This window comes from Pogona vitticeps, chromosome 5, assembly GCF_051106095.1.
Source record: "Pogona vitticeps strain Pit_001003342236 chromosome 5, PviZW2.1, whole genome shotgun sequence".
Taxonomy (NCBI): domain Eukaryota; kingdom Metazoa; phylum Chordata; class Lepidosauria; order Squamata; family Agamidae; genus Pogona; species Pogona vitticeps.
This window is the reverse complement of record NC_135787.1, coordinates 193,983,283-194,008,558: the sequence shown is the minus strand read 5'-3', so window position 1 is coordinate 194,008,558 and position 25,276 is coordinate 193,983,283. Positions and strand designations below refer to the sequence as shown.

Sequence of the window (25,276 nt, the reverse complement as noted above, 5' to 3'; positions counted from 1 at the left end):
CCAGGGAGAGGGGATATGTGGTCCCATTATAAACTGCTGGACTCGAACTCCCATAATCCTCTATCATTGGCTTGTCTGACTGTAGATAAGGAGAAAAGCAGTTTAATCGCACTTGGAAGTGACACCTTTCTTCATCTAAGGTTACGTGAATGTCGATTCCCCTATTTGCCTACGTACGAAACCGTAAATTCTGTGGAGCTTCACGATGCAGTGGTATAACTGCAGCACTGCAGCTAAAACTCTGCTTATAACCCAGGATTCAATCCCAGATAGCCGGCTCCAGGTTCACCCAGCGTTCCATCCTTCCCAGGTCAGTAAACTGAATAACTAGCTTGTTGGGGAATGGGGGGTGGGTGGGATGTGTAGCCTGTAACTTGTGAACCTCTCAGAGAGTGGCTTAAGCACTACGTGGCAGTATATAAGCCCCCAGAGCCGCTCTCTGCTTTGCAGTGGGCTCCTGCGCTCCCATCGGATGGCTGATATGCGTGCAGGTGCCCACAGCAAAGCAGACAGCAATTCTTCTTCCCTGTTGGCCACCAGCCGCCAGACCTTCCCGGCTGTCCTTCCCAGCTTGGAGCAGCTCAGCGGCAGTTCAGAGGAGCCACCGCCCAGAAGGCCCTGCAAAGAAGTCCCGGCTGCCAAACAGCAGAAGAAATCACAGAAATCAAAGGGACGTTGAGAGGGGCCCGAGAGGCCATCCAGTCCAACCTCCCTGCTCCAGGCAGGCATCGAAATCAAATTGTCCGGGTCAAGCAAATCGGGGCTCTTCCTCCAACGGACTCTGTGACCAGTGCCGAAGGGGAGCCGGCGGGCGTTTTGCCCCCAAACCCTTCTCCTGCTCTCCTTAGACCCGATCCCTGTATGACCTAGCACGGTTGAACCTACGCCAGCCCGTCTCGGCCCTCAGCAAACCCTCCTCGAATGCCAGGAGAAAGTCTGAAGTAGGAGCCGAAGGACGGAGGGGGTGAGCTTCCGTTTTAGGGGCAAAGAGCCCTAAAGGCGCGCTTTTTACAGGCCAAAAATGGGTCACCCTTGCTTGGAACCAAGGAGGGCCGTTGCTGCTGCTGCTGCTGCTCCTCATCATCCTCCAACTGCAGAGCTCAGGGGGACCTTATGGGTCATGGAGACCAGCCCCTTGGGAATTAAAACCCCAACCTCCAGAGACCTAAACCACTGAGCTACCCAGCAGGTCTTAAGGGAGGGGGTGTAAGGAAAGAAAATAAGTAACTTTTCCAAAACGACTTCCCCTTTGTTTGTTTTTGCCCTTTGAAAAACAAAAAAGGGGAGAAAAAAAGCAAGATTTACCAAATCCTCCTGGACTACAACTCCCATCACTCCCCCCCCCAAGCCTTTGCTGGGGCTGATGGGAACTGGAGTCCACCTGGAGGACGCAGGATCCCCAACCCTGGCTCTTTGCTCTCATTTATCGTGGGACAGGAGGGAGGCTGTCCCCCACCTCCAGGCGGGGAGAAAGTGCGCCTGCCCTTGACCCGCCCAGAGAAGGAGGGGGAAAAAAAGAGATGAAAAAGAGAGGGCGGGATTTGTTGCCCAGGCGACGGGGGAGGCGGGCTGGAAGGCAGAATGGGCGGCTGTTTCAGCCCTCAGCTCGGATTGGGCCGCGTGCGTTTCTTCGCCCCGCCCTTCGGCCCACGGAGCTCCAATCCCTCCTCCTCCCGTTAAAAGCACCTCCCTATGAAGTTTTGGCGGGAGCCAAGCTGAGGCGACGCTTCCGTGGCCGAGTTCGCCCAGTTCTGTGGAAAGAGCGGAGCTTGGGAACGTTACGTACCCTTTTCTTTTTTACTACGGCTCCCAGAATCCTTTGCTGGCTGGGGGATTCTGGGAGCTCTAACCGGAGGAGAACCAAAAAAATAAAAATAAAGGAAGGATGATGAAAAAGAGCATTTCTGAGCTCTGTGGAAGACACTCGCCTCCTTCTCAGTAAAATGAAGGCAGGCTCATGAGGTACATCTCATTATTTCACTGATTCATTTCCACTTCATTGTCCCCAAATACAACTTACAAAATTGTATTGTTACTTATGAAAACTGACAATGGAACAATTCAAACAAACAAAAAAAAGCCACAGGAAAATAAACGCAGCTCTCGGTCAGCAAACAAAACATGGAGGGGCTGCCAGCCTGAGGTATTTTCCGGGCGGGAAAATCACATCAAAGTGGACGGAAGAGGGTGCCAATTTGCATGCAATCGACTCTGCTGAATGAACTGTTGTGGTTCTGTGCCCTCAAATTGCTTCCGTCTTGTGGTGATCCTGTGAATGAGCCACCTCAGAAATGTCCTTTCCTCAACAGCCCTGCTCAGCTCTTGCAAACTCAAGCCTGTGGCTTCCTTGAGGGAGTCGGTCCATCTCGTCTGGGATCTTCCTCTTTTCCTGAGGCTTCCAACTTTTCCCAGTAGGATGGTCTCTTCCAGAGAATCCTGCCTTCTCATGAGGCGGCCAGAATATGACAGGCAACCGTTGCAGCATTTCTTGCTTCCAGACAGATAGTTCAGGCTGGATTTGATCTAGGACCCCCTTTGTTCCATCTTTCTGACTGTCCAGGGCATCTGCTAAGCTCTCCTCCAGCACCACATTTCAAACAATTTCCATTGAGATTCCTGTCCGCTTTCTTCACTGTCCAGCTTTCACACCCTTACACGGGGATCGGAAGCGTGGATGATCTCGATCTTGGTCTCTAGAGATGTCTCCTGACACTTGATGATCTTTTTCCTTTTTCATATCCTTTTCATTCCAGCAAAACCCTCCCTACCTGCAGGATCAGTATCCACAGTTTCACTTATCCATTGCAGGAACATATTAAATTAAATCAACCAGAATTTACTTCATTGGTGGTGGTTGTAGGTTTTTTGGGCTTTTTTAGCCCATGTTTTTAAGCTTTTTCTTCTTAACATTTTGCCACTCCCTGTGGCCGGCAACTTCAGAGGACAGGATTCAGAAATCTCTCTGTGCTCTGGTGCAGCTTGTGGGATAGTTGAGTATATATAGCTGTGGGATCAGCTTTTAGTCCTTTTCAGGAGATTGGGTGATTATGGTGATCAGCAAATTTTTTTGTTGTGGATGTATTGTTGTGATAAGGGGAGAGATGATTTGTTACTGTGATTGATGGGTGTTGTTAGCTGGTCTTATACATGCAGTGATCACTCCTCATGGCTTTGTAGAGTTTGTTGACCTTTTTCAGGCTATATTTTTCAGTGCTGGGAGCCAGGCTTTGTTGAGTTTTAGACTTTCTTCTTTTTTGTTGATGCTATGCTGCTGTTTGTGGATTTCAGTGGCTTCCTTGTGTAGTTTAGCATAATGATTTGTGGTGTTGTCCAATTCTTCTGCTTTTGAAATAGAATTTCATACCCAGCTTGTTTCACGACTTGAGCTGCTGCCGATTTTTCACAAATAAGGTACAATTTTTACTGCCTTATCACAACAATATACTGTACAGTGGGGTCTTGACTTGAGAACTTAATCCGTATTGGAAGGCGGTTCTCAAGTCAAAAAGTTCTCAAGTCAAAACTGCATTTCCCATAGGAATGCATTGAAAACCATTTGATCCGTATCTGCTCTTTTCCGTCCATAGAAATTAATGGGAAGCTGCTATTGCGCCTTCGACCACTAGAGGGGGATATTTTGTTTCTTTTTTTCTTAGGTCAAGAAAGGTTCAGGGAAGGCAGGGAAAATACAGTCCAGGCAGTACCAGGCAGTCTGAAGACTCCCAATCCACTCTCTAAACACTGGGAGGAGTGAGGAAGCAGACAGGCACCCTTTTCACTGCCCAACAGTTAACTGAAAGTTCACATTTTGCACTTTCCCTGCCTCCCACGTGGGTTTTTTTCAGTTCTTAACTCAAATCTAAGTACTTAAGTCAAGTCAATATTTTCCTATGAGAGCGGTTCTTAAGTCAAAATGTTCTTAACTCAAGCCGTTCTTAAGTCAAGACCCCACTGTAAACCTTACGAACACGGCCGAACAACCCAAAAAACCTACAACAAGCATCAGATTGTGGCCCTGAAAGCCTTCGGGAACACATAACTTCATTGAGTTTACTGAGTCATCTTGAATGAGACAAATGTCATAGTTTTGTGACATGGGCATTCTTCTTTATTTCCTTGTTCCCATGGTTCCAAGAATGATGCAAGAGGCAGGTTCCAGTTGTTCATCGCCAACCATTTGTTGCTAAGGTGCCAACGCAGCTGCTCTTGCAGTTTCATCTTGAGGCACCCTCCGTTCCTCCCCACTGCCATTTAGCTTGCTCAGCAAGCAACTTCCATGGCATTTCCTTTCCTGTATTCATGGTGGCATGATTCAAGTCTGGACTGTGTAGATGATGTCCCGGAAGAAGATGTGCAGCTTGACAACAATGAGGAGGAGGAGGATGTCTGCTGGTTTTTAGTACACATCTTACTTGGTTATATTTTGCTTGTTGGCCTTTTAAGGATCCTCTATCTCTTTAGGAATATGGTAAGATTCATGCAATTAGAGAGTTGGAGAAAAGACTGGTTGAGGAAAAAAATGGTAACTATAGGAAAGTTGGCAAAGTTTGAGGAAATGTTATTACAAAAGGAAAATCTAGCAGAAAATAAAGCATTGAAAGGTAGAGTAAGTAAAATTTGTAAAATATTAGTTGAAGCAGAGGATCAACAGAATCCTCTGAGAGTTTTATGGGAACATGATATGAGGGCAGTGATAAACAATGAGAAAGGGAAGAAAATTTGGTATCTAAGAAGAGTGAAATCCATGTCTGTAAGAATTAAAGAGAATTTTATAAGATATGTTGTGCTGGAGGGGATACCAGAAAACTGGCAGATATTTTCATAGGTGATGGGAATGCAAGAGGGTGATGAAATTTTGGCAAATGGTATTTGGGGAAATAAGAGAAATAACCAAATGAAATGTAGCCATATGTCCTAAAATAGCACTTCTATCAATATTTGATCAGGTGGAATAGAATTGGGCCACTATAGAATTAATTTCTAATTTAGTCACAGCTGCTAGATTAATTGTAGCCAATTATTGGAAAATAAAACCTAATTTTCAATTAACTATGATATACAGAGGAATGAATATAAATTAACATATAATCGTAAAGTAAAGAACGGAGTGCTTAAAAGGCATACTTTTGCAGAAATTTTTGGATATTTGATTGATTATGCATTAATAAAGGGAAAGGGAAGAGCAAGAAGCACTACAGTTTTGGAACTAACATTTTGGAAAGGGAAATCCTTGACATGAAGGAAAAGGTTTAGTTCTCCATTGGTCCTGTTGGGGGGGGAGCATTTATTACAATTTTGTTTATGTATAATTATTGGGTTTTTTAATTCTGTTTGGTGTTCTTTTGTTTCTTTACAAAAGGTTTTCATTTAATAAAAAAAAGATTCCCACCCCCAAAAAATAAATATGGTAAGATCCTCTTGGTGTGGTAGGGACCTGCTGGCGCTGCGGGCTAAACCGCAGAAGTCTGTGCTGTAGGGTCAGAAGACCAAGCAGTTGCAAGATCGAATCCACGCGACGGAGTGAGCGCCCATCGCTTGTCCCAGCTCCCGCCAACCTAGCGGTTCGAAAGCATGCAAATGCAAGTAGATAAATAGCGACCACCTTGGTGGGAAGGTAACAGCGTTCCGTGTCTAAGTCGCACTGGCCATGTGACCACGGAAGATTGTCTTCAGACAAACGCTGGCTCTATGGCTTGGGAACGGGGATGACCACCGCCCCCTAGAGTCGAACACGACTGGACAAAAAATGTCAAGGGGAACCTTAACCTTAACCTTAAGATCCTCTTGTAAGCCATATTCTTCGCATTTTTAATGGGAGAACAAGATAAGAATCTCTCTGATTCAGAATCTTGCTTCCCAGAAATCTCACAGAACCATGGGGTTGCAGACTGGCCTGGTTGCCCATGAGCCCTCATGGGTATTTAAGCCCTGATGTCTGAACGTTTTACCTAGCTGTCACGGACACATCAGTAGACCTCTCCTCCCTTCATAAATTGATCAGACCCCATTGCAAAGCCACCGAGGGCTGCATAGTTTTGTCAGATCCCGCTTGGAGGCGCCCTGGACCATCGCCCTCAAAAGCAGAACTACAGGCAAATCGCAGAAGCCTATACGTTTATACCGTGTTTGCCCACAAATAAGACACGGTCTTATATTAATTTTTGCTCCAAAAAACACATTAGGGCTTCTTTTTGGGAGATGTTTTCTTTTTTCCATGTACGACAGTCTACATTTATTCAAAGACAGTCCTGTCATCTTCTTCTGGTGGCTGTACAAGGGTGGAGGGCAGGGGTTTCGCTTAACTGGGGCTTACTTTTGGGGGTAGGGCTTATATTACGAGCATCCGGAAAAATCAGACTTAGGTCTTATTTTCGAGGAAACAGGGTAGATTGACCACTCTTTTCTAGGTTCGTCATAGCTGACATTTCCCCGTAAAATCAGACAAGTATAGACAAGCATTTCAAAACTCATGTGGGGTTCTTAAATACAGGTACTGTATCTGTTGCAATAAGTCCAGTCTTTTGCTAATGCCACAAGGTTTTTAATTTGTTTTAGTACAATTGTTATCTACGAGTTCTTAATATATTTGTTCAGTTCTTTTAAAATATGGTACTGTAATCATTATTATTATTTTGCTTCCACACTGGATATTTTTTAACACTGTAAGCTGCCTGGACTCCTTTTAAAGCTACAGTATCTGTCTATCTGTCATCTATATCCATCAGATTGGTAATTTTGTTTTCCCTAAACATAATGGTTCAAATAACTGTTTTCCATTGTTTTCTCGGCACAGATAAGGAAACACCGGGGACATCTATCTTGGAATTGGCTGAAATGTTCCAAAGGTAAACCTTCATTCTGCTCCTATTTCAAATCAGTATTATTAAACAAATGGCACAGATCAACTGTTATTGAACCATAGACACAGAGATCTGCTGGCAAGTTGCCCCCTGAGCTGATAACAGCAATTACTTTGATTAAATGACTAAATGGGTTGCTAAATTGGACATTGACCCGGGTTCCAGACTTGGCTGGAGAGCCGGCTAGTTCTTGGTGACTTTTAAAGCAACTGCTGTTCAAACCTCCTCTATAAAGAGGGCAGACAGACCGTTGGCTGATACTTTAACACCTTTCTTTTTCACTGACTCTGCAAACCCTGTCTTCCGAGCCACCTGGCTTCGAACGGACAGCTGCTACTGCTGGCCAGATAGTTTTGACTTCAGGCTTCTTCTCTAATCCTCCTCCTTCATACCACCTAAGCCTCAAGAAGGGTTGTGGAGAGAGTGGAACTTGCCTTGAAGGTATTGCTCAAGCCAAGGTTTTGTAGCAATGCTAGCCCTCTTCAGGTGCTAGAGAAATGTCAGATCTGTCTTCGCAGCCTGGTCCAGCTCGGGCCACGGACCAGTACCGGGCCACGGACCAGGGGTTGGGGACCTCTGTAGTAGTCGATAGAGTGACTGACTAGGACTCAAGAGGCCTGGGTTCGAGTCCCCACTCAGCCATGGAAACTCAAACTGGTAAAGACACTCTTTAAATATCTCACTTACTTTGAAAGTCCTTCTAGAGTCACTATAAGTTGCTTCCGACTGAGTGGCATATAGCAACAGGCTGGTTTTTCTGTGTCACCCCCAGCTCTGTAATTCCCAGCTGCAGGAAAACACCGGTAGAGTTGAAAACTACCCTCTGTGCTTTTTACTAATCTAATAAAAGTATCACCCACCCTTCTCTTTGGATAATGCACAAGGATTTTCTTTCTTTCTTTCCCTATGAAAGACATCCCTATTATTATCTTATCCTGACATCCACTCAAAAATACTGTAACCATTTTCTTTCCTTTTGCTAGACCCTGTTTCTGGCTTCAACCTCTTTGTAGGGAAAGAGAAAGCAGGTCCCAAAGCTCCCTCGAGCTCGCCTTCTGTCAGGAAGCGACTAAAGAAGGACCAGCCCAAGACCACCCAGCAAACCTTCCGGGACCAAAATTCCTCTGAGCTGGGCACCTTCAATTCAAAGGGGTCCAGTCGCAAAAGGAGCCAGACAGATGATGGGAGCCGGACAGATGACAGTGCCAGCCTCTGCAGCCATGAGAGGAGAGAGGCCAAACAAGGCTATTGGTTGAGGAAGCCATGTTGCCCCCGCTGCAAAGCGAAGAGGACAAGAGAATGGCTGGCTCAGCACTTCTTTGATCAGGAACCAGAAGCTCTCTGGGAGACAGACCACAGCGAGCCCACTTTTCCCTTGACCTCTTTCAGTTTGCCTGAACATGGAGAGTTAGATCCATTTACGGACAGGATCCATTCATTTCAGTAAAGCATCAAGATGCCTTTTAAATGATCACACTGTTTTCCACTTACAGAAGCCATAAATGCATAACTGGGGTGTTGCTGACGTTAAAATACAGTTTCCTGCCCTGAGTTCTGTTTTTTTTTCTGTAATAGTTCAATGATTATGATTTATATTGCAGTACAGTAGCACTCGCTTATCTGCCGGATCACTATCCTCTGATTCACTTATCCCTGTCTGATAATATTAAAAATATTAAGACCCACATCCAAGAAATACTGTATAGATTTTCAAAGATGAAGTAACCAGAATTGGCCACTAGGAGGCGGCAGACCAAGCTATGTATAGTACAGTACAGTGGTGCCTCGCATAGAGAGGTTAATCCGTTCCGGATTAACCTTCGCTATCCGAAAACATCGCTAAACGGTACGAAAAAAGCCATAGAAACGCATTGAACTTCGTTCAATGCGTTCCTGTGGCTTGAAAACTCACCGTTAAGCGATGTTGTCCCATAGCGTCGCCATTTTCGCGCCCTCGGTAAGCAAGGGCAGGGCGCGAAAATGCGGCGCGGACCTTCCGGCGGCCATTTTGGAACCGCTGATCAGCTGTTCTCCCGAATATCGCAAAGCGAAAAACCTCCATAAGCGAGGCACCACTGTATTCGCTATCTGTATAGTACAGTGTTTGCTATAATCCACATTTTTTCAGCATCTGCTGGGGTGGTTTGGAACCGATACCCCGTGGATACGGGGTCCCACTGTATCCATTAGTTGCATTTATAGGCTGCTTTTGGTGATCAAAACCTGCGTACACAGTCCTCTGCTTCCCTTTATCCTTAGCAACGGCCCTGAGAGACTGAGAGGGCATGCCGGGATGGAGGTGACTCAGGATCTCCCTGATCCCAGTCCAACATTCTAAGCCCTGTATCACGCGAGCACTAAACATTTAACTTTTGAGCTTCCAGTGCTATGACCCCCAACTTCCAAATATACCTTTCTGAACTTAATAAGGCCCACTCATGGAAAAGGCTTCAGGAGATAACCTCGAGGCAAAATCCGGAGCCGGAGTCCCGTAGACAGTTCGTGTTGTTCTGCCAACTCCTGCGACGTCGCTGGAACCAGTTGTATTGGCTCTTGCCTCTCCATTGGACTATTTCAGTGACGTGGAGAGGGGGGATTTGCTGCTTGGGTAACAGCCTATCCTCCATATTATTCTACCCAGGCTTCGTGCTCTGGAGAGGACACTCCAGCTTTGCATACAGTGTCGAAATAACACAGGAACTAGCAGTTACTGGTTATACGTTTTGCTCGATTGGCACAGAGCATGATGCCAGGGACTACTGATGGTCAGAGAGCCGAAAAACAGATCAATAACCATGCACCACGCAACAATCAAAAGAAAACATCTGCCCTAAAGTTGGGAACCTGGAATGTTCGGACAATGACCCCTGGCTTTTCTGACAACCTGCAGGAAATAGACGACGTGCGCAAGACAGCTGTTATCGACATTGAACTGAGTAGACTGCGGATGGACATTGTTGCCCTGCAAGAGACGAGATTGCCAGACATGGGATCTGTCAAAGAAAAAAACTTCTCATTCTTCTGGCAGGGAAAACCATTGAACGAGACCAGGGAATATGGTGTTGGCTTTGCGGTCAGAAATACTCTGCTGAGATCCATTGTTCCACCTACTGTGGGGAGTGAAAGAATCCTGTCTCTGCAGCTCCACTCATCAGCGGGACTGGTCACCCTCATCAGTGCATATGCACCAACACTGTCATCCACAACAGAAGTCAAAGACAAATTCTATGACGATTTGGCAGCTACTATCAAAAAAGTCCCTGAGAGAGAGCCGCTGTTCATTCTCGGAGACTTTAACGCGAGAGTTGGTGCTGATCAGAACTCTTGGCCCACCTGTCTAGGCCGTTTTGGCATTGGGAAGATGAATGAAAATGGCCAACGTTTGCTGGAGTTTTGCTGTTATTATGGTCTTTGTGTCACCAACACATTCTTTAATACAAAGCCTCAACACAAAGTTTCCTGGAGACATCCAAGATCGAAGCATTGGCATCAGCTTGATTTGATCCTCACTAGACGTTCTAGCTTATCTAGTATTACGATCACACGCAGTTACCAGAGTGCTGATTGTGACACTGATCATTCCCTGGTGTGTAGCAGAATAAAACTGCAAACAAAGAGATTGTATCACACTAAAAAGGAAGGAAAACCACGTATAGATATCAACAAGATTCGCAATCAAAGAAAAGTGGAGGAATTTACCCAAGCGCTTCAGGAAACCCTTCCAGGCCCGGCTGATGCGACTGCACCTGAACGATGGGAACACTTCAAGAACGCTGTTTATAACACTGCCTTATCCACATTTGGCAAGAAGACCAAAAAGACGGCTGACTGGTTCGAAGCCCATTCAGAGGAGCTGATTCCAGCCATCGAGGATAAGAGGAGAGCTCTAGCAGCATACAAAGCCTGTCCTAGTGAGTACAACTTGCAGGCTCTTCGAGCTGCTCGTAGCCAAGTCCAACAGACTGCCAGGAGATGTTCCAATGATTATTGGCTTCAGCTCTGCTCTCAGATACAGATAGCAGCGGACACAGGTAACATCAAGGGAATGTATGATGGTATCAAGCAGGCTTTAGGTCCAATACAGAAGAAATCTGCTCCCTTGAAGTCTACTACAGGCGTGATCATCCAGGATCGAGCACAGCAGATGGAACGCTGGGTACAGCACTACTCTGACCTATATTCTAAAGAGAATGTAGTAACGGAAGAGGCACTAAATAACATTGAGTGCCTGCCTCTCTTGGAAGAGCTGGACAGTGAACCAACTTTAGCAGAAATAAAAGCAGCCTTGGATTCCCTTGCCTCTGGCAAGGCACCTGGAAAGGACAACATCCCCGTTGAAGTTTTGAAGTGTTGTAAAGAGATCATCACCACTGAGCTGTATGAACTCTTTTCTCTTTGCTGGAGAGAAGGTGGAGTACCACAGGACATGAAGGACGCAAACATCATCACATTGTATAAGAACAAAGGCGACAGGGGCGACTGCAATAACTACCGTGGTATCTCTCTTCTCAGCGTTGTAGGGAAGCTTCTGGCCCGTGTTGTGCTGAAGAGACTTCAGGTGCTTGCAGACAGAGTGTATCCAGAATCACAGTGTGGTTTTCGAGCTAACAGATCCACCACTGACATGGTATTCTCCCTCCGACAGCTGCAGGAGAAATGCAGGGAACAACAACAGCCACTCTTTGTGGCCTTCATAGATCTCACAAAGGCCTTTGACTTGGTTAGCAGGGACGGACTTTTTAAAATACTTCCCAAGATTGGATGTCCACCTCAACTCCTTAATATCATCAGGTCCTTTCATGAGGAAATGAAGGGCACTGTAGTTTTTGATGGCTCAACATCAGATCCCTTTGACATCAGAAGCGGAGTAAAACAAGGCTGTGTCCTTGCGCCAACCCTGTTTGGGATCTTCTTTGCTGTCATGCTGAAGCAGGCCTTTGGAACTACAACAGAAGGTGTCTATCTCCGGACTAGATCAGATGGAAAGCTTTTTAATCTCACTAGATTGAGAGCGAAGACCAAAGTCCAAATGAAATGCATACGGGACTTCCTCTTTGCTGATGATGCAGCCATTGTTGCCCACTCTGCTGAAGACCTCCAACAACTCATAAATCATTTTAGCAAGGCCTGCCAAGACTTTGGACTAACTATCAGCCTGAAGAAAACACAAGTCATGTGCCAGGGCGTGGACTCACCTCCCTCTATTACTATCTCCATGCAAGAACTGGAGGTTGTTCATGAATTTGTGTACCTTGGCTCAACAATCTCTGACACTCTCACCCTAGATGTCGAGCTGGATAAACGCATTGGGAAAGCAGCTACCATGTTCTCTAGACTCACAAAGAGAGTATGGCTTAACAAGAAGTTGACGGCATACACCAAAATCCAGGTCTATAGAGCCTGTGTCCTGAGCACACTCCTATACTGCAGCGAGTCCTGGACCCTTTGTGCACGGCAGGAGAGGAAGCTGAACACCTTCCATATGCGTTGTCTCCGACGCATTTTTGGTATCACCTGGCAGGACAAAGTTCCAAACAGAGTAGTCCTAGAACGAGCTGGAATTTTCAGCATGTATACAATATTGAAACAGCGCCGTCTACGTTGGCTTGGGCACGTCGTGAGAATGGCTGATGGTCGGATTCCAAAAGATCTCCTGTATGGAGAATTAGTGCAGGGAAGCCGCCCCCGAGGGAGACCACAGCTGCGTTACAAGGACATCTGCAAGCGGGATCTGAAGGCCTTAGGAATGGACCTCAACAGATGGGAAACCTTGACGTCTGAGCGTTCAGCCTGGAGGCAGGCGGTGCATCATGGCCTCTCCCAATTTGAAGAGACCCTTGTACAGCAGACCGAGGCAAAGAGGCAGTCCCGAAACAAGCAAAACCAGGGAGCTGGACCGGGGACAGATTGGATTTGTCTCCAGTGTGGAAGGGATTGTCACTCTCGAATTGGCCTTCTCAGCCACACAAGACACTGTTCCAAGACCTCCATACAGAGCACGATACCATAGTCTCTTGAGACTGAAGGATGCCTACACAAGGCCCACATCCAAGTAAACACCCATAGGCTCAGACGACACCTGTTCAAAGTATACCATAGTGATTAATCATCATCTATCACTTCTTATTTCTACTTTTTGGTGCTTTGGGGCGGGTGGGCCAAAAGCGGAAGTCTGAAATGTAAAAATTGGAGAATTATGGCTTTGAAAGCGATACGTAGACCAGGAAGAGGGGATATGTGGTCCCACTATAAACTGCTAGACTTGAACTCCCATAATCCTCCCTCATTGGCTTGTCTGACTGTGGATGAAGAGAAAGGCAGTTTAATCGCACTTGGAAGTGAAACCTTTCTTCATCTCAGGTGACGTGAATGTTGATTCCCCTATTTGCCTACGTATGCAACCCTAAGCGGTGCAGTGGTTTAACTGCAGCACTGCAGCCAAAACTCTGCTCATAACCCAGGGTTGAATCCCAGATAGCCGGGTCCAGGTTCACTCAGCCTTCCATCCTCCTGAGGTCAGTAAACTGAATGACGAGCTTGTTGGGGAATGGGGGTGGGTGGGATGTGTAGCCTGTAACTTTTGAACCTCCCAGAGAGTGGCTTAAGCACTATGGGGCAGTATATAAGAAGCAACCCTTTGCTTTTCACCTGAGACCCTCCCCCAGTGGCCCCTGACAACTGAAGAAAGGTGAGTCACTAGACAGGCAAGGACATCCTTTCAGTGGTGGCATCCTCTTTATGGAATGCCTTTCCCAGAAAGACTTGCCAGGTGCCTACATTGTGCTCTTTTCTTGACATGCTGCATTTGAGCCCTGATGAAACTAAGTGTCTGGGAAGCAGAGTCGAGGAGGCAGAGAAACTCCCGTTCTCTCCGTTGACTCTCTTCTCATACGATGGAAGGGTTTCCATGATTCAAGGGAAAACCAACTGTTGACTCATCTCATGGAGCCATGATCAGTCTCTTCCTTGCAATCTCTCTCTCTCATCTCCACTGTTGAGGCTGGCCACCAACCCGAGTTGCTAAGGTTGGCTCCACTTACCTTGCCACCATAAAATTAAAGAAAAAGAAAAGAAAAACAGTGGGAGGAGAGATATGAAAAATAGTTTGGGGAAGGGCCAATACCGTTCTCATTAAGCAGCCTTAAAGGGATTTGATTAGGCATCCTTCAGTCTCGAGAGACTAGGGTAACGTGCTCTGTATGGAGGACTTGGAGCAGCGTCTAGTGTGGCTGAGAAGGCCAATTCATGAGTGACCATCCCTTCCACACTGAAGACAAATACAGTCTTTCCCCCGTCCAGCTCCCTGATTTTGCTGCTTTAGTGACTGCCTCAGCCTGCTGGACAAGGTTCTCTTCAAATTAGGAGAGGCTGTGAGGCACCTCCTGCCTCCAGGCTGAATGCTCAGATGTCAAGGTAATGGACCTCAGTGGTAATGGACCTCAGTGGAGGTCCATTCTTAAGGCCTTCAGATCCCGCTTGCAGATCTCCTTGTATTGCAGCTGTGGTCTCCCTCTAGGTCGATTTTCCTGCACCAATTTTCCATACAGGAGATCATTTGGAATCCGACCATCAGCCATTCTCACGAGATGCCCGAGCCAACATAAGACGTCACTGTTTCAGTAATGTATACATGCTAAAAATTCCAGCTCATTCTAGGACTACTCTATTGGGAACTTTGTCCTGCCAGGTGATACCAAACGTGTCAGAGACAACACATATGGAAGGTATTCAGCTTCCTCTCCTGCCGTGCACAAAAGGTCCAGGACTCACTGCAGGACAGGAGTGTGCTCAGGACGCAGTCTCTATAGACCTGGATCTTGGTGTATGCCATCAGCTTCTTATTGAGCCATACTCTCTTTGTGAGTCTAGAGAACGTGGTAGCTGCTTTACCAATGCGTTTATCCAGCTCGACCTCTAGGGAGAGAGTGTCAGAGATCGTTGAGCCAAGGTACACAAAGTCATGAACAACCTCCAATTTTTGCGTGGAGATGGTAATAGAGGGAGGTGAGTCCACGCCCTGGCCCATGACTTGTATTTTCTTCAGGCTGATTGTTAGTGCAAAGTCTTGGCAGGTCTTGCTAAAACGATTAGTGAGTTGTTGAAGGTCTTCAGCAGAGTGGGCAACAATGGCTGCATCATCGGTGAACAGGAAGTCCCGCATGCATCAGGTATCATACTCAATAAAAACAGTTCTGAGGTTAATGGCACCTTACAGAGCAATATTTGTTGCAACACAGCATGTACTCTTTTCCAATACTGTTTCACTACTCTACATGACCACCACATATGATAATAGCTTCCCACGTGTGCTTCAAATTTCCAACACACATTTGATACATCTGTATACATCTTCGACAATTTTTCTGGAGTCATATGCCACCTGTAAAACATCTTGTATATATTCTCAAAATTAACTGATCTTGTAAGCTTTATATTATTTTGCCACATTTTCAACCATTGATCAACATCAATATTATGCCCTACGTTTTATGCCCACTTAATCATACATTCTTTAACCATTTCATCTTGCATTTTGATTTCTAACAGATGTTTATACATTTTCTTAACTATTTTATCTTTTGAACCTAATAAGAGCTTATCAAACATTGTTTGTTCTGAGTAGAAACCTTCTATTTTGTCTTTTATATATCTAGATTCCAGCTGTGCTCTGGACCACCAGTCTATATAAATATTCTGTGTCTCTAGCTCTTCTTTGGACCTTAATTCACCATCCTTTTTAAATAAATCTTGGTATCTTAAAAGTTTTGCTTTTGTCATGAGATTAGGTTGTGTAAAGGCCTCTATAGGTGATACCCATACAGGTGTTTTTTTTGATAAATTTGTTGTATAATCTTTCTCCACGTTCCCAATAAAGCTCTTCTTATCATATGTAAATTAAAATGCTTTTGCTCTTTATCCTTTTTATACCATAAATAAGCATGCCAGCCTAGCTGTAAATCATGTCCTTCCAAGTTGAGTAATCTATCATTTTCCAAAGTTATCCATTCTTTTATCCAATCTAAAATACAGGATCTATAATACAGAACCCAATCTGGAAGACCAAAGCTAGCCCTCTGTTTGGCATCTTGCATAGCTTTAATTTTAATTCTTGGTTTTTTGCCTTGCCATACAAATCTCATGATTATCTTATTAAGTTCTTGGAAAAAGGTCTGTTTTAATATGATAGGAATTGTCTGAAATAAGAATTAAATTTTTGACAAGACACTCATTTTAATCGTCGCAATCCTTCCCAACAGCGATAATTGTAATTTATCCCATTTCTCCAAATTGTTCTGTATCTCCTTCATCAATGTCATATAATTGTCTTTAAATAGTGTACTAGTCTTCTTTGTAATTTGGATCCCTAAATATCGAATTCTCTTTTCCTCTTGGAAGTTCGTCTTCTCTACTAACTTCTGCCGTTCTTGTTCTCTTATATTTTTAGTAAATATTTTTGTTTTCTTTTGGTTTATTCTCATTCTTGCCAGATCACCAAAGTTTTTCAACGTCGCCATCAGGTCATCTATTGAATGCACTGGATCTTCCAGTATAATGACTAATTTCATCTGCAAAAGCCTGAAGTTTGTCGTTTTAGCCTTTTACTTTCAATCCTTTCAATTCCTTTTTATCTCTAATTTGTTCGGTTAATATTTCTAGAGTCAAAATAAATAGTAATGGAGAGAGTGGACACCCCTGCCTGGTACCTTTCTGTATTTGTACAGTGGTGCCTCGCATAGCGAGGTTAAACGCGTTCCGGATTAACCTTTGCTATGCGAAAACATCGCTCAACGGAACAAAAAAACCCATTAAAACGCATTAAACTTGGTTTAATGCGTTCCAATGGGCTCTAAACTTACCGTTGAGCGAAGCTTCTCCATAGGGGCGGCCATTTTTGGGCCCTTGCAAAGCGAGGGCGTGGCGGGAAAAGTTGCGGCGGCCATTTTGGAACCGCCGATCAGCTGTTTTCCCCCGCTTCATTGTGCAAAAATCGCTAAGCGAATCGCTTAGCGATCGTTGCACAGCGAAAAAACGCCATAGGGGCTATTGCTGAGCGAACGCTCCAGCGATGGCCCGGACCCCCTCACTATGCGAATGCATCGCTCAACGGAGCGATCGCTAAGCGAGGCACCACTGTATTTCTTTCGACAACTCGCCGTTAATTCTCACTTTTGCCTTTTGTTGATTATATATTGCTTTGCTTAGCTTCAAAAATCTTTCTCCAACTTGCAGTGTTTCCAGCAAGTGCAACATAAAATTCCAATTGAGATTATCGAAGGCTTTCTCCGCATCCAAGAATATCATGGCCATCTGTTTCTCCGGGTGTGCTTCATAATATTCCAGGGAGTTTAGGACTATCCTTATATTATTTTTCATCTGCCTTTTTGGAAGAAACCCAGACTAATCTTGATGTATGAACTGAATTAAAATTCCTTTCATTCTGGTTGCCAGGATGGTTGCATATATTTTATAGTCCACATTCAACAATGAAATCGGTCTGTAATTTTGAATTTCTTTACCCTCTGTATTTTCCTTGTGGATAAGGGAGATTATCGCTTCAGTCCATGTTGTTGGTATTTCCCCCTCTTTTTCGACACATTCTTAAAGCTTCTTAAATGGCTTAAGTAATACCTCTTCCAATTCTTTATAATATTCCGCTGGTAACCCATCTGGGCCTGGTGCTTTCCCATTTTTTGTTTTTTTGAGAGCTTCTGTAATTTCTGCATATGTTAAGGGCTCATTTAGGGACTGAACTTGTTCTTTAGTCAATTTCACTTTGTTGTGTTTCCATATATATATTCTTTCTGAGCTTCTTTGTCAACTTCTTTTTTCTTATATAGCTTCTGATAGAAGTCCTCAGCAATCTTTCTTATTTCTTCCTGTTTATATTTGTCCACTCCTTTTTCATCTTTCAAAGTTCGTATTATTGTCTTCCAGGACCCTTGCCATGCTGCCCCACCCCCCCATGGGTGCGGGGGGGTTAAAATTGCCCATTTCTGGGAGTGTTTTGAGGCTTCCCAAGCCTCAAAAGAGCCCCAGAAGGTGACGATTTTGCCCCCTCTGACCCCTGGGGGGGCAGGGTGAGTCTCTAAAGGGTCCTGGAACACTACTTAGGACCCTTTGGAGGCTCACCCTATCCCCCCTCCGGGCTAGAGGGGGCGAAATTGCAACCTTCTGGGGCTCTTGTGAAGCTTCCCAAGCCTCAAAAGAGCCCCAGAAGGTGGCGATTTTGCCCCCTCTGGCCTTCAGGGGGGGCTGGATGAGCCTCCAAACGGTCCTAAGTTGTGTTCCATAAGACGGACCTCTCCATAAGGCTTATCAATTTTTAGGAGAAGATAACAGATTTTTTCCTGTTTTCTTCTCCTAAAAATTTGGTGCGTCTTATGGAGCGAAAAATACGGTATTTAGGTGCTTTAACCAATCAGTTTTTCCTTTTATCCAATCTTTCCTCAGAAAATGCTGATGGACTTTTAGAAAGATTGTGATACTTAAATCCTCTGTTTTCAGACTATCTAGTTCTTTTAAGATCCAATCATATTTTCTTATTGCCATATGAATTATAAATAGCAAATTGTCAACAGTACATGTGTTGCGTAGGATAATAGTCTTTTCCCCAAGTTTTCCTTTCCCAGACCAAGCTGGACAATTTGATTGAGTCAACAGTTTTGTAGATTTTGGTGTGGCTGGCTGGTAGTATTTGGCCTGTTAACTTTTACCTACCTTTTTTCTTTTCTGCCACTTTTCTAACTGAGTAAGATGTTCCTCTTGTGGTTTATCAAGGTAATATTTTTCAGTCTCTAAGTTTTGTGCAGATTTGAAAAACTTTAAACCAACTTCTCTCATTCTTCCCTGCAAAAACTCATACATTAATTGTAGAAAATCTCCTGGCCTTCGATGAAGTCTATCATTTAAAATGACCTTCTTCGTAGTCCTAAACCAATTTTCAACTGTTGCATTAGTGTCGCGGGTTTTGAGAAGACTGAGATTTTTCAACATTAATCCGCTCCATAATGGGATGGTTCCAGTATATGACTGAAGCAGAGTTATTAATGTGGGACAGTGTAGTAAATTACCAGTTGTTGTTGTTGCATCATCATCATCATCATCATTTGCTTTTGTTTTTGTTTGTGTGAACAATTTAGAAAATTTCTTTGAAAATGGGGAACCCCTCTTGATGTTCCATTCTTCATTGGGGTCATTATCCAATACATCTTCAGTTGTACTATCTGTAATGTTTTCCATCACTTCTATTTTCTGAATGTTGATTGCCTCATTCAATTCTGCAATGTGTGTCTTGTAGGCATTAGTTCCTTTTTTCACTGTGAAAACATATGTCATGCGTAATAGTTGAATTTCAATTTCACTGAGACTACCTGCATTCTGTAGTAATGCAAATAAGAAAAAAATGTTTTGTAGCGTGGCTTGCCTTCATTTTTGAGAGCTTGATGCTGATAAGTTTCATCATATGTGCAGCACATATATGCAGAATTGTAAAATTGCACAATATTTTTTCCTTCACAAACAAGAAGACATTTCTTTAGATAGTCCATGATGTTATTCTGATTGAAAGTCTGTGTTGCTGCATGGATCAGAGCCCAGCTAAAATCTATCTCAAACTTTTGTGGACTAAGCTTTCTTTTGCATACTTTAAAAAAGTCCCGACATAAACAAGATAGCCAATGTTGAATAGTTGATGTGCTTTGATCGGAGGACAACATTTCTGCCACAGGGATGGTGGACCTTGTTTCACTGGTCAACGAAATACAAAGTGTATAAAATTTATTTTGTATGTTTTTTAGTTTCATTACTACAGAGCCAGTTGCATCTAGATATAGGAAACATTGACCTGCAGCCTGCAAATCCTTCAACATATGCAACTGTGATTCAGAATACATATGGATAACAAATGGGCTCATGCCTATGTGCTGTATGTAAGCATGCTTTGTGGCAATCAGATTTAATTCTTTTTCATCCATTTTTTTGGACTAACAAACAATTCAAGTATTCATTTGCGTCAAGCCTATTCTGAAGGTTGTTTTCACTTGATATTTTCTGAAGCACATCAATTGATTTGATTTCATCCATGTTTCCTGCAATTACAGTTGTGTTCAAAATTATTCAACCCCCAATGCTGTAAAGGGGTTTAGGGACTATAGTGTACATTTGGAATTGTATTCAGAATGAAATCCTACAAGGACGTTTTAAAGAACCAAATGCAACTAAAATAACATCAATTGTTTATGTAATACAGTAGTAAATGTTTCTTTTGTGGTTTCTTCATTGCCACAATTATTCAACCCCTTAAAGACTACCACTCTGAAGAAGAGAGGTTCATTCAGGTGTTTTCGATCAGGTATTGGAAACACCTGTGGATGTCACCGAGCACCAATCAAGCATAATAAGCACCAATTAGGCAGCTTTAAAATGACTGTGATACTCAGCTCCTTCTAGACATTTACTGGTGTGGTTACAAACATGGTGAAGTCAAGAGAATGGTCCAGGAAGACAAGAGAAGAGGTGATTTGTCTTCACAGGAAGGGCAATGGCTATAAGAAGATTGCAAAGAAGTTAAACATACCAAGAGACACCATAGGAAGCATCATTCACAAATTCAAGGCAAAGGGCACTGTTGAAATGCTACCTGGTCGTGGAAGAAAGAAGATGCTGACTTCGACTGCTGTGCGCTACCTAAAGCGTAGAGTGGTGAAAAGTCCCCGTGTGACTGCTGAGGAACTGAAAAAAGATTTGTCAGATGTGGGTATAGAAGTTTCAGCTCAGACAATAAGGCGCACACTGCGTAATGAAGGTCTCCATGCCCGAACCCCCAGGCGCACCCCCTTGCTGTCTCCCAAGAATAAGAAGAGTCGACTGCAGTATGCCAAAAGTCATGTGGGCAAACCACAAAAGTTGTGGGATAGTGTTCTGTGGACTGATGAAACAAAATTAGAACAGTTTGGGCCCATGGATCAACGCTATGTTTGGAGGAGGAAGAACAAGGCATATGACGAAAAGAACACCTTGCCTACTGTGAAGCATGGCGGAGGGTCAATAATGCTTTGGGGCTGTTTTGCTTCTGCAGGTACAGGGAAGCTTCAGCGTGTACAAGGTACCATGAATTCTCTTCAGTACCAGGAGATATTGGATGAAAATGTGATGCAGTCCGTCACACACCTGAGGCTTGGGAGACGTTGGACCTTTCAACAGGACAATGATCCCAAGCATACCTCCAAGTCCACTAGAGCATGGTTGCAGAGGAAAGGCTGGAACATTTTGGAGTGGCCATCGCAGTCACCAGACTTAAATCCGATTGAGAACCTCTGGTGGGACTTAAAGAAAGCAGCTGCAGTGCGCAAGCCTAAGAATTTGACTGAACTGGAGGCTTTTGCCCATGAAGAATGGGCGAAGATACCCGTAGATCGCTGCAAGACACTTGTGTCAAGCTATGCTTCACGTTTAAAAGCTGTTATAACTGTAAAAGGATGTTGTACTAAGTACTAAGACTGAATGTCACTTGGGGGTTGAATAAAAACTAATAATGATGTGAGCACAGAAAAGACATTTGTGGTTATTTCATTATAAACTTAAGGTTATATTTCTCTGCCCTACAAGTGCCTCTTTCATGTAAATTTTACGCAAGATGACTGAATGATCAAAATCAATGTCAAAATGGCCAAAACATTCAATTTCAGTGGGGGTTGAATAATTTTGAACACAACTGTAACTGTTCAGTATCAGCATTAGCCATCTTCATGGTGTGCAGTAACATTGTTCTCATTTCTCTTAGCTGTGCTTTCAGTTTATCCCTCTCTTCCCCGCGTGTATGCCTTTTGAATGATTCGGTTTGATTATGATTTATTGAACCATTAACCTCTACTGACATTAACACTAGACAATGTTTTTTACTAGGTTTTTGGGGTAGTGTAACATTGAACTCCGTACATCCAGGAAACTTGCACTTTCCCCTAGCACACCAGTACACACAATTTCTTTTTCTGGAATGAGATTGTCGCACTCGATTGTGTTTGAAAGTTATAACACAGAACTTATTAATTTTCTTTATTTTATTGCATATTGTCTCGGTCCAACCACTTTTTAGAACACGATAACCCGTCCTGTGTTCTGGTTTTATTTTGTTCCATTCCTCGATTGATAGAGAAATTGAGAATTTGGATGGACATGTTTCAGTAATGAATTCTTTTGTAGAGAGATGATCGGCTTTAATCATGTATTGAATAGTGCCTTTTTGGAAAGTGTTGTGTAACAATGATTTTTCTTGAGGAATTGCACTATTTGTATCACTGCATTCCTCCTCTGGCTGTAATTGCATTGATTCAGTTAGTTTTTGATCATTTTCTAAGGACAAAATTTTGTTCTCTTTTATTACTGAAACGTATACAACCTTATCAGATTTTTTTGTTACATTGATATCAACTTCAGCTTTGGTTTGTTCACTTTCTACATAAGCTGTTTTAATGTCATAAATGTCCAGTATTTTTCTTGGAGATGCTTTTTTAATTCTTTTAATTTTTGTTTTTGTTTTTTTGGCTTACAGAGAGGACACAACCATGATGAAATGACCTGGATGTCAGTGATATTTTTGTAGCCAACACACAATGGGTGAAACCAGTCTTTACACTGACTGCATTGTGCATAAGGTTCATCAGGGTTGTTTTTTTTTGTTTACATAAACAATACAGTTGCTCATCCTCTGCTTCTGCATCCATAAGTAAGGGTGAGTCATTACTATATTTTGATTGACTATTTTGATCAATACTCTCAACTTCGGTAATTTCATCAAAAGCTGAAACATCTAAGGTAAACTGTAAGGCTCTAGTACACAGTTTTCGTCGGTCTTCATTCCAAATATTATAAAGCCACTTTCTTGTTGCTATATTATTTGCAGATAGCAAACATGCAATTTCCCCCCATACAGAGTTTTCTCTACGATAACTTTCCTGATTTAAAATCAATTGCTTTTTAAAAAAATAGTTCAACTATCTTTTCTTCTGCTGCTTTTGGATCAGGAAACAATCTCCAAGACATTGTGCAGTTTTAAAGAAGCTAGGTACAAAAATAAGGCTATTTACAGCAAGTTAAACCAGATGTATATTATTAAAATTTCACCTCTAACAAGTCCATCACCTTAAATACCATCCAGTCTTGAGACAGTGAACTCTGTGCATGTCAGTTGAGAGACAAATAATCTTACTGCTCACACAAGAAGATACACCCAGTTCTGCTGTAAATCACTGATACTGTGAAAGGTCAGTCAGGCCACATGATCTCACCTTAAAGCAACAGTCTAAGTTATCAACATTCACTATAAAGTGGTGCCTCGCATAACGAGTGCACCGTTTAATGAAGAATCCACTTACCGAAGTGGATTTGCGATTGCTAATGCAATCGCATACCAATGTTTCTTCGCTTTGCAAGGGGGAACAGCTGTCCGGCGGTTCGAAAATGGCCGCCGGAACACCCAAAATGGCTGCCGGAACATGGGGAAACATCGCAGAACGGTGAGTTTTGGGCCCATTTGGAACACATTAAATGGTAAAATATGCAGCGGTGCCCACTTTGCCAGCCTATTCCATGCCCAAAACAGTGTTGGGCCAGGCAAAATACAAGTGGGTCATATGTAAGTGACCCCCCCTCTGCTTGTTTCTGGTGTGAAATTTGTGGCCCAAGGCTCATTAACCCTTGCAACACTGCAGCTTCTTATTCAAAATGGTAAAATATGCAGCTGTGCCCACTTTGCCAGCCTATTCCATGCCCAAAACAGTGTTGGGCCAGGCAAAATACAAGTGGGTCATATGTAAGTGACCCCCCCTCTGTTGGTTTCTGGTGTCAAATTTGTGGCCCAAGGCTCATTAACCCTTGCAACACTGCAGCTTTTTATTAAAAATGGTAAAATATGCAGCGGTGCCCACTTTGCCAGCCTATTCCATGCCCAAAACAGCGTTGGGCCAGGCAAAATACTATTGTAATTTGTGTTAGAGATATAATTTATTATTAATACACTGATATTTGAGTGATCCAACTTGGTTTAATAGTTTAAATACAACATGTTCTGTATAAGAATCTGGGACACGAATAAGAAGTGAATAAGAAGCTGGAGCTTGAATAAGAAGTGAATAAGAAGCTGGTCGAATAAGAAGCTAACTTCAACCTCGTCAAATCCTCCTGGACTACAACTCCCATCACTCGCCCCCCCCAAGCCTTTGCTGGGGCTGATGGGAACTGGAGTCCACCTGGAGGGCGCAGGAACCCCAACCCTGGTTTTAAGGCTCTTTGCTCCCAGTTATAGTGGAACAGGAGGGGGCTGTTCCCCCCAGGAGGGGAAATGATGCGCATGCGCATCCCCCCAAACCCTGAGATAACCGCCTTTCCTTCTGCAACGCCCCCCCCCCCCGTACCTCCACCTCGCTCGCTCGCCCCTTCCTCGCGGAGCCTTCGCCAGGGCGCCTGCGCAGGGCGGACGAGGAAAAAGCGCCTGTGCACTGGGAAGGCACGCGTTCCCTTGACCCGCCCGGAGACGGAGGGGAAAAAAAGAGATGAAAAAGAGAGGGCGGGATTTGTTGCCCAGGCGACGTGGGAGGCGGGCTGGAAGGCAGAACGGGGGGGGGCTGTTTAAGCCCTCAGCTTGGATTGGGCCGCGTTCGTTTCTTCGCCCCGCCCTTCGGCCCACGGAGCTCCAATCCCTACATTAAAAATCCCTCCCTTTGAAGTTTTGGCGGGAGCCAAGCTGATTTCGGCAATATCGAAATCAGATTGATTATATTCTCTGCAGCCAAAGATGGAGAAGCTCTATACAGTCAGCAAAAACAAGACCTGGAGCTGACTGCGGTTCTGATCATCAGCTTCTCATAGCAAAATTCAAGCTTAGACTGAAGAGATTAGGAAAAACCACTGGGCCACTCAGGTATAATCTAAACCAAATCCCTTATGAATACACAGTGGAAGTAAAGAACAGATTTAAGGAACTAGATTTGGTGGACAGAGTGCCTGAAGAACTTTGGATAGAGGCTCGTAACATTGTCCAGGAGGCAGCAACGAAAACCATCCCAAAGAAAAGGAAATGCAAGAAAGCAAAGTGGCTGTCCAACGAGGCCTTAGAAATAGCAGAGAGGAGAAGGGAAGCAAAATGCAAGGGAGATAGGGAAAGTTACAGAAACTTGAATGCAGACTTCCAAAGAATAGCAAGGAGAGACAAGAGGGCCTTCTTAAATGAACAATGCAAAGAAATAGAGGAAGATAACAGAAAAGGAAAGACCAGAGATCTGTTCAGGAAAATTGGACATATTAGAGGAACATTTTGCGCAAAGATGAACATGATAAAAGACAAAAATGGGAAGGACCTAACAGAAGCAGAAGACGTCAAGACGAGGTGGCAAGAATACACAGAGGAATTATATCAGAAA

At 43.8% G+C, this 25,276-nt stretch overlaps 2 protein-coding genes and 1 long non-coding RNA gene across 4 annotated transcripts in view; 1 reads left to right on the top strand and 2 right to left on the bottom strand.

The window, feature by feature from the left end:
* The window catches only part of TMEM209 (transmembrane protein 209), a 52,097-nt gene extending 27,723 nt beyond the window's left edge, over positions 1–24,374 (bottom strand). The window contains exon 1 of the mRNA XM_078376529.1: positions 24,272–24,374. The gene's annotated coding sequence lies outside the window, so the exon portion shown is untranslated. The remainder of the gene's footprint in view (positions 1–24,271) is intronic.
* Positions 1,473–8,547, top strand: LOC110070127 (uncharacterized). 2 transcript variants are annotated; one of them, XR_013536840.1, is made up of 3 exons: positions 1,473–1,962; positions 6,794–6,845; positions 7,844–8,547. It is a non-coding gene; the product is annotated as an uncharacterized LOC110070127 (long non-coding RNA). The 2 variants fall into 2 exon arrangements; XR_012087997.2 differs by lacking the exon at positions 1,473–1,962 and adding an exon at positions 3,989–4,468.
* LOC144583186 (uncharacterized) lies at positions 18,438–19,946 on the bottom strand. The gene is given in 2 exon segments (XM_078376530.1): positions 18,438–19,197; positions 19,200–19,946. Coding segments are annotated over 2 exon segments (1,269 nt in total). The 5' UTR covers positions 19,835–19,946; the 3' UTR covers positions 18,438–18,563.
* Positions 24,375–25,276: the final 902 nt, after the last annotated feature.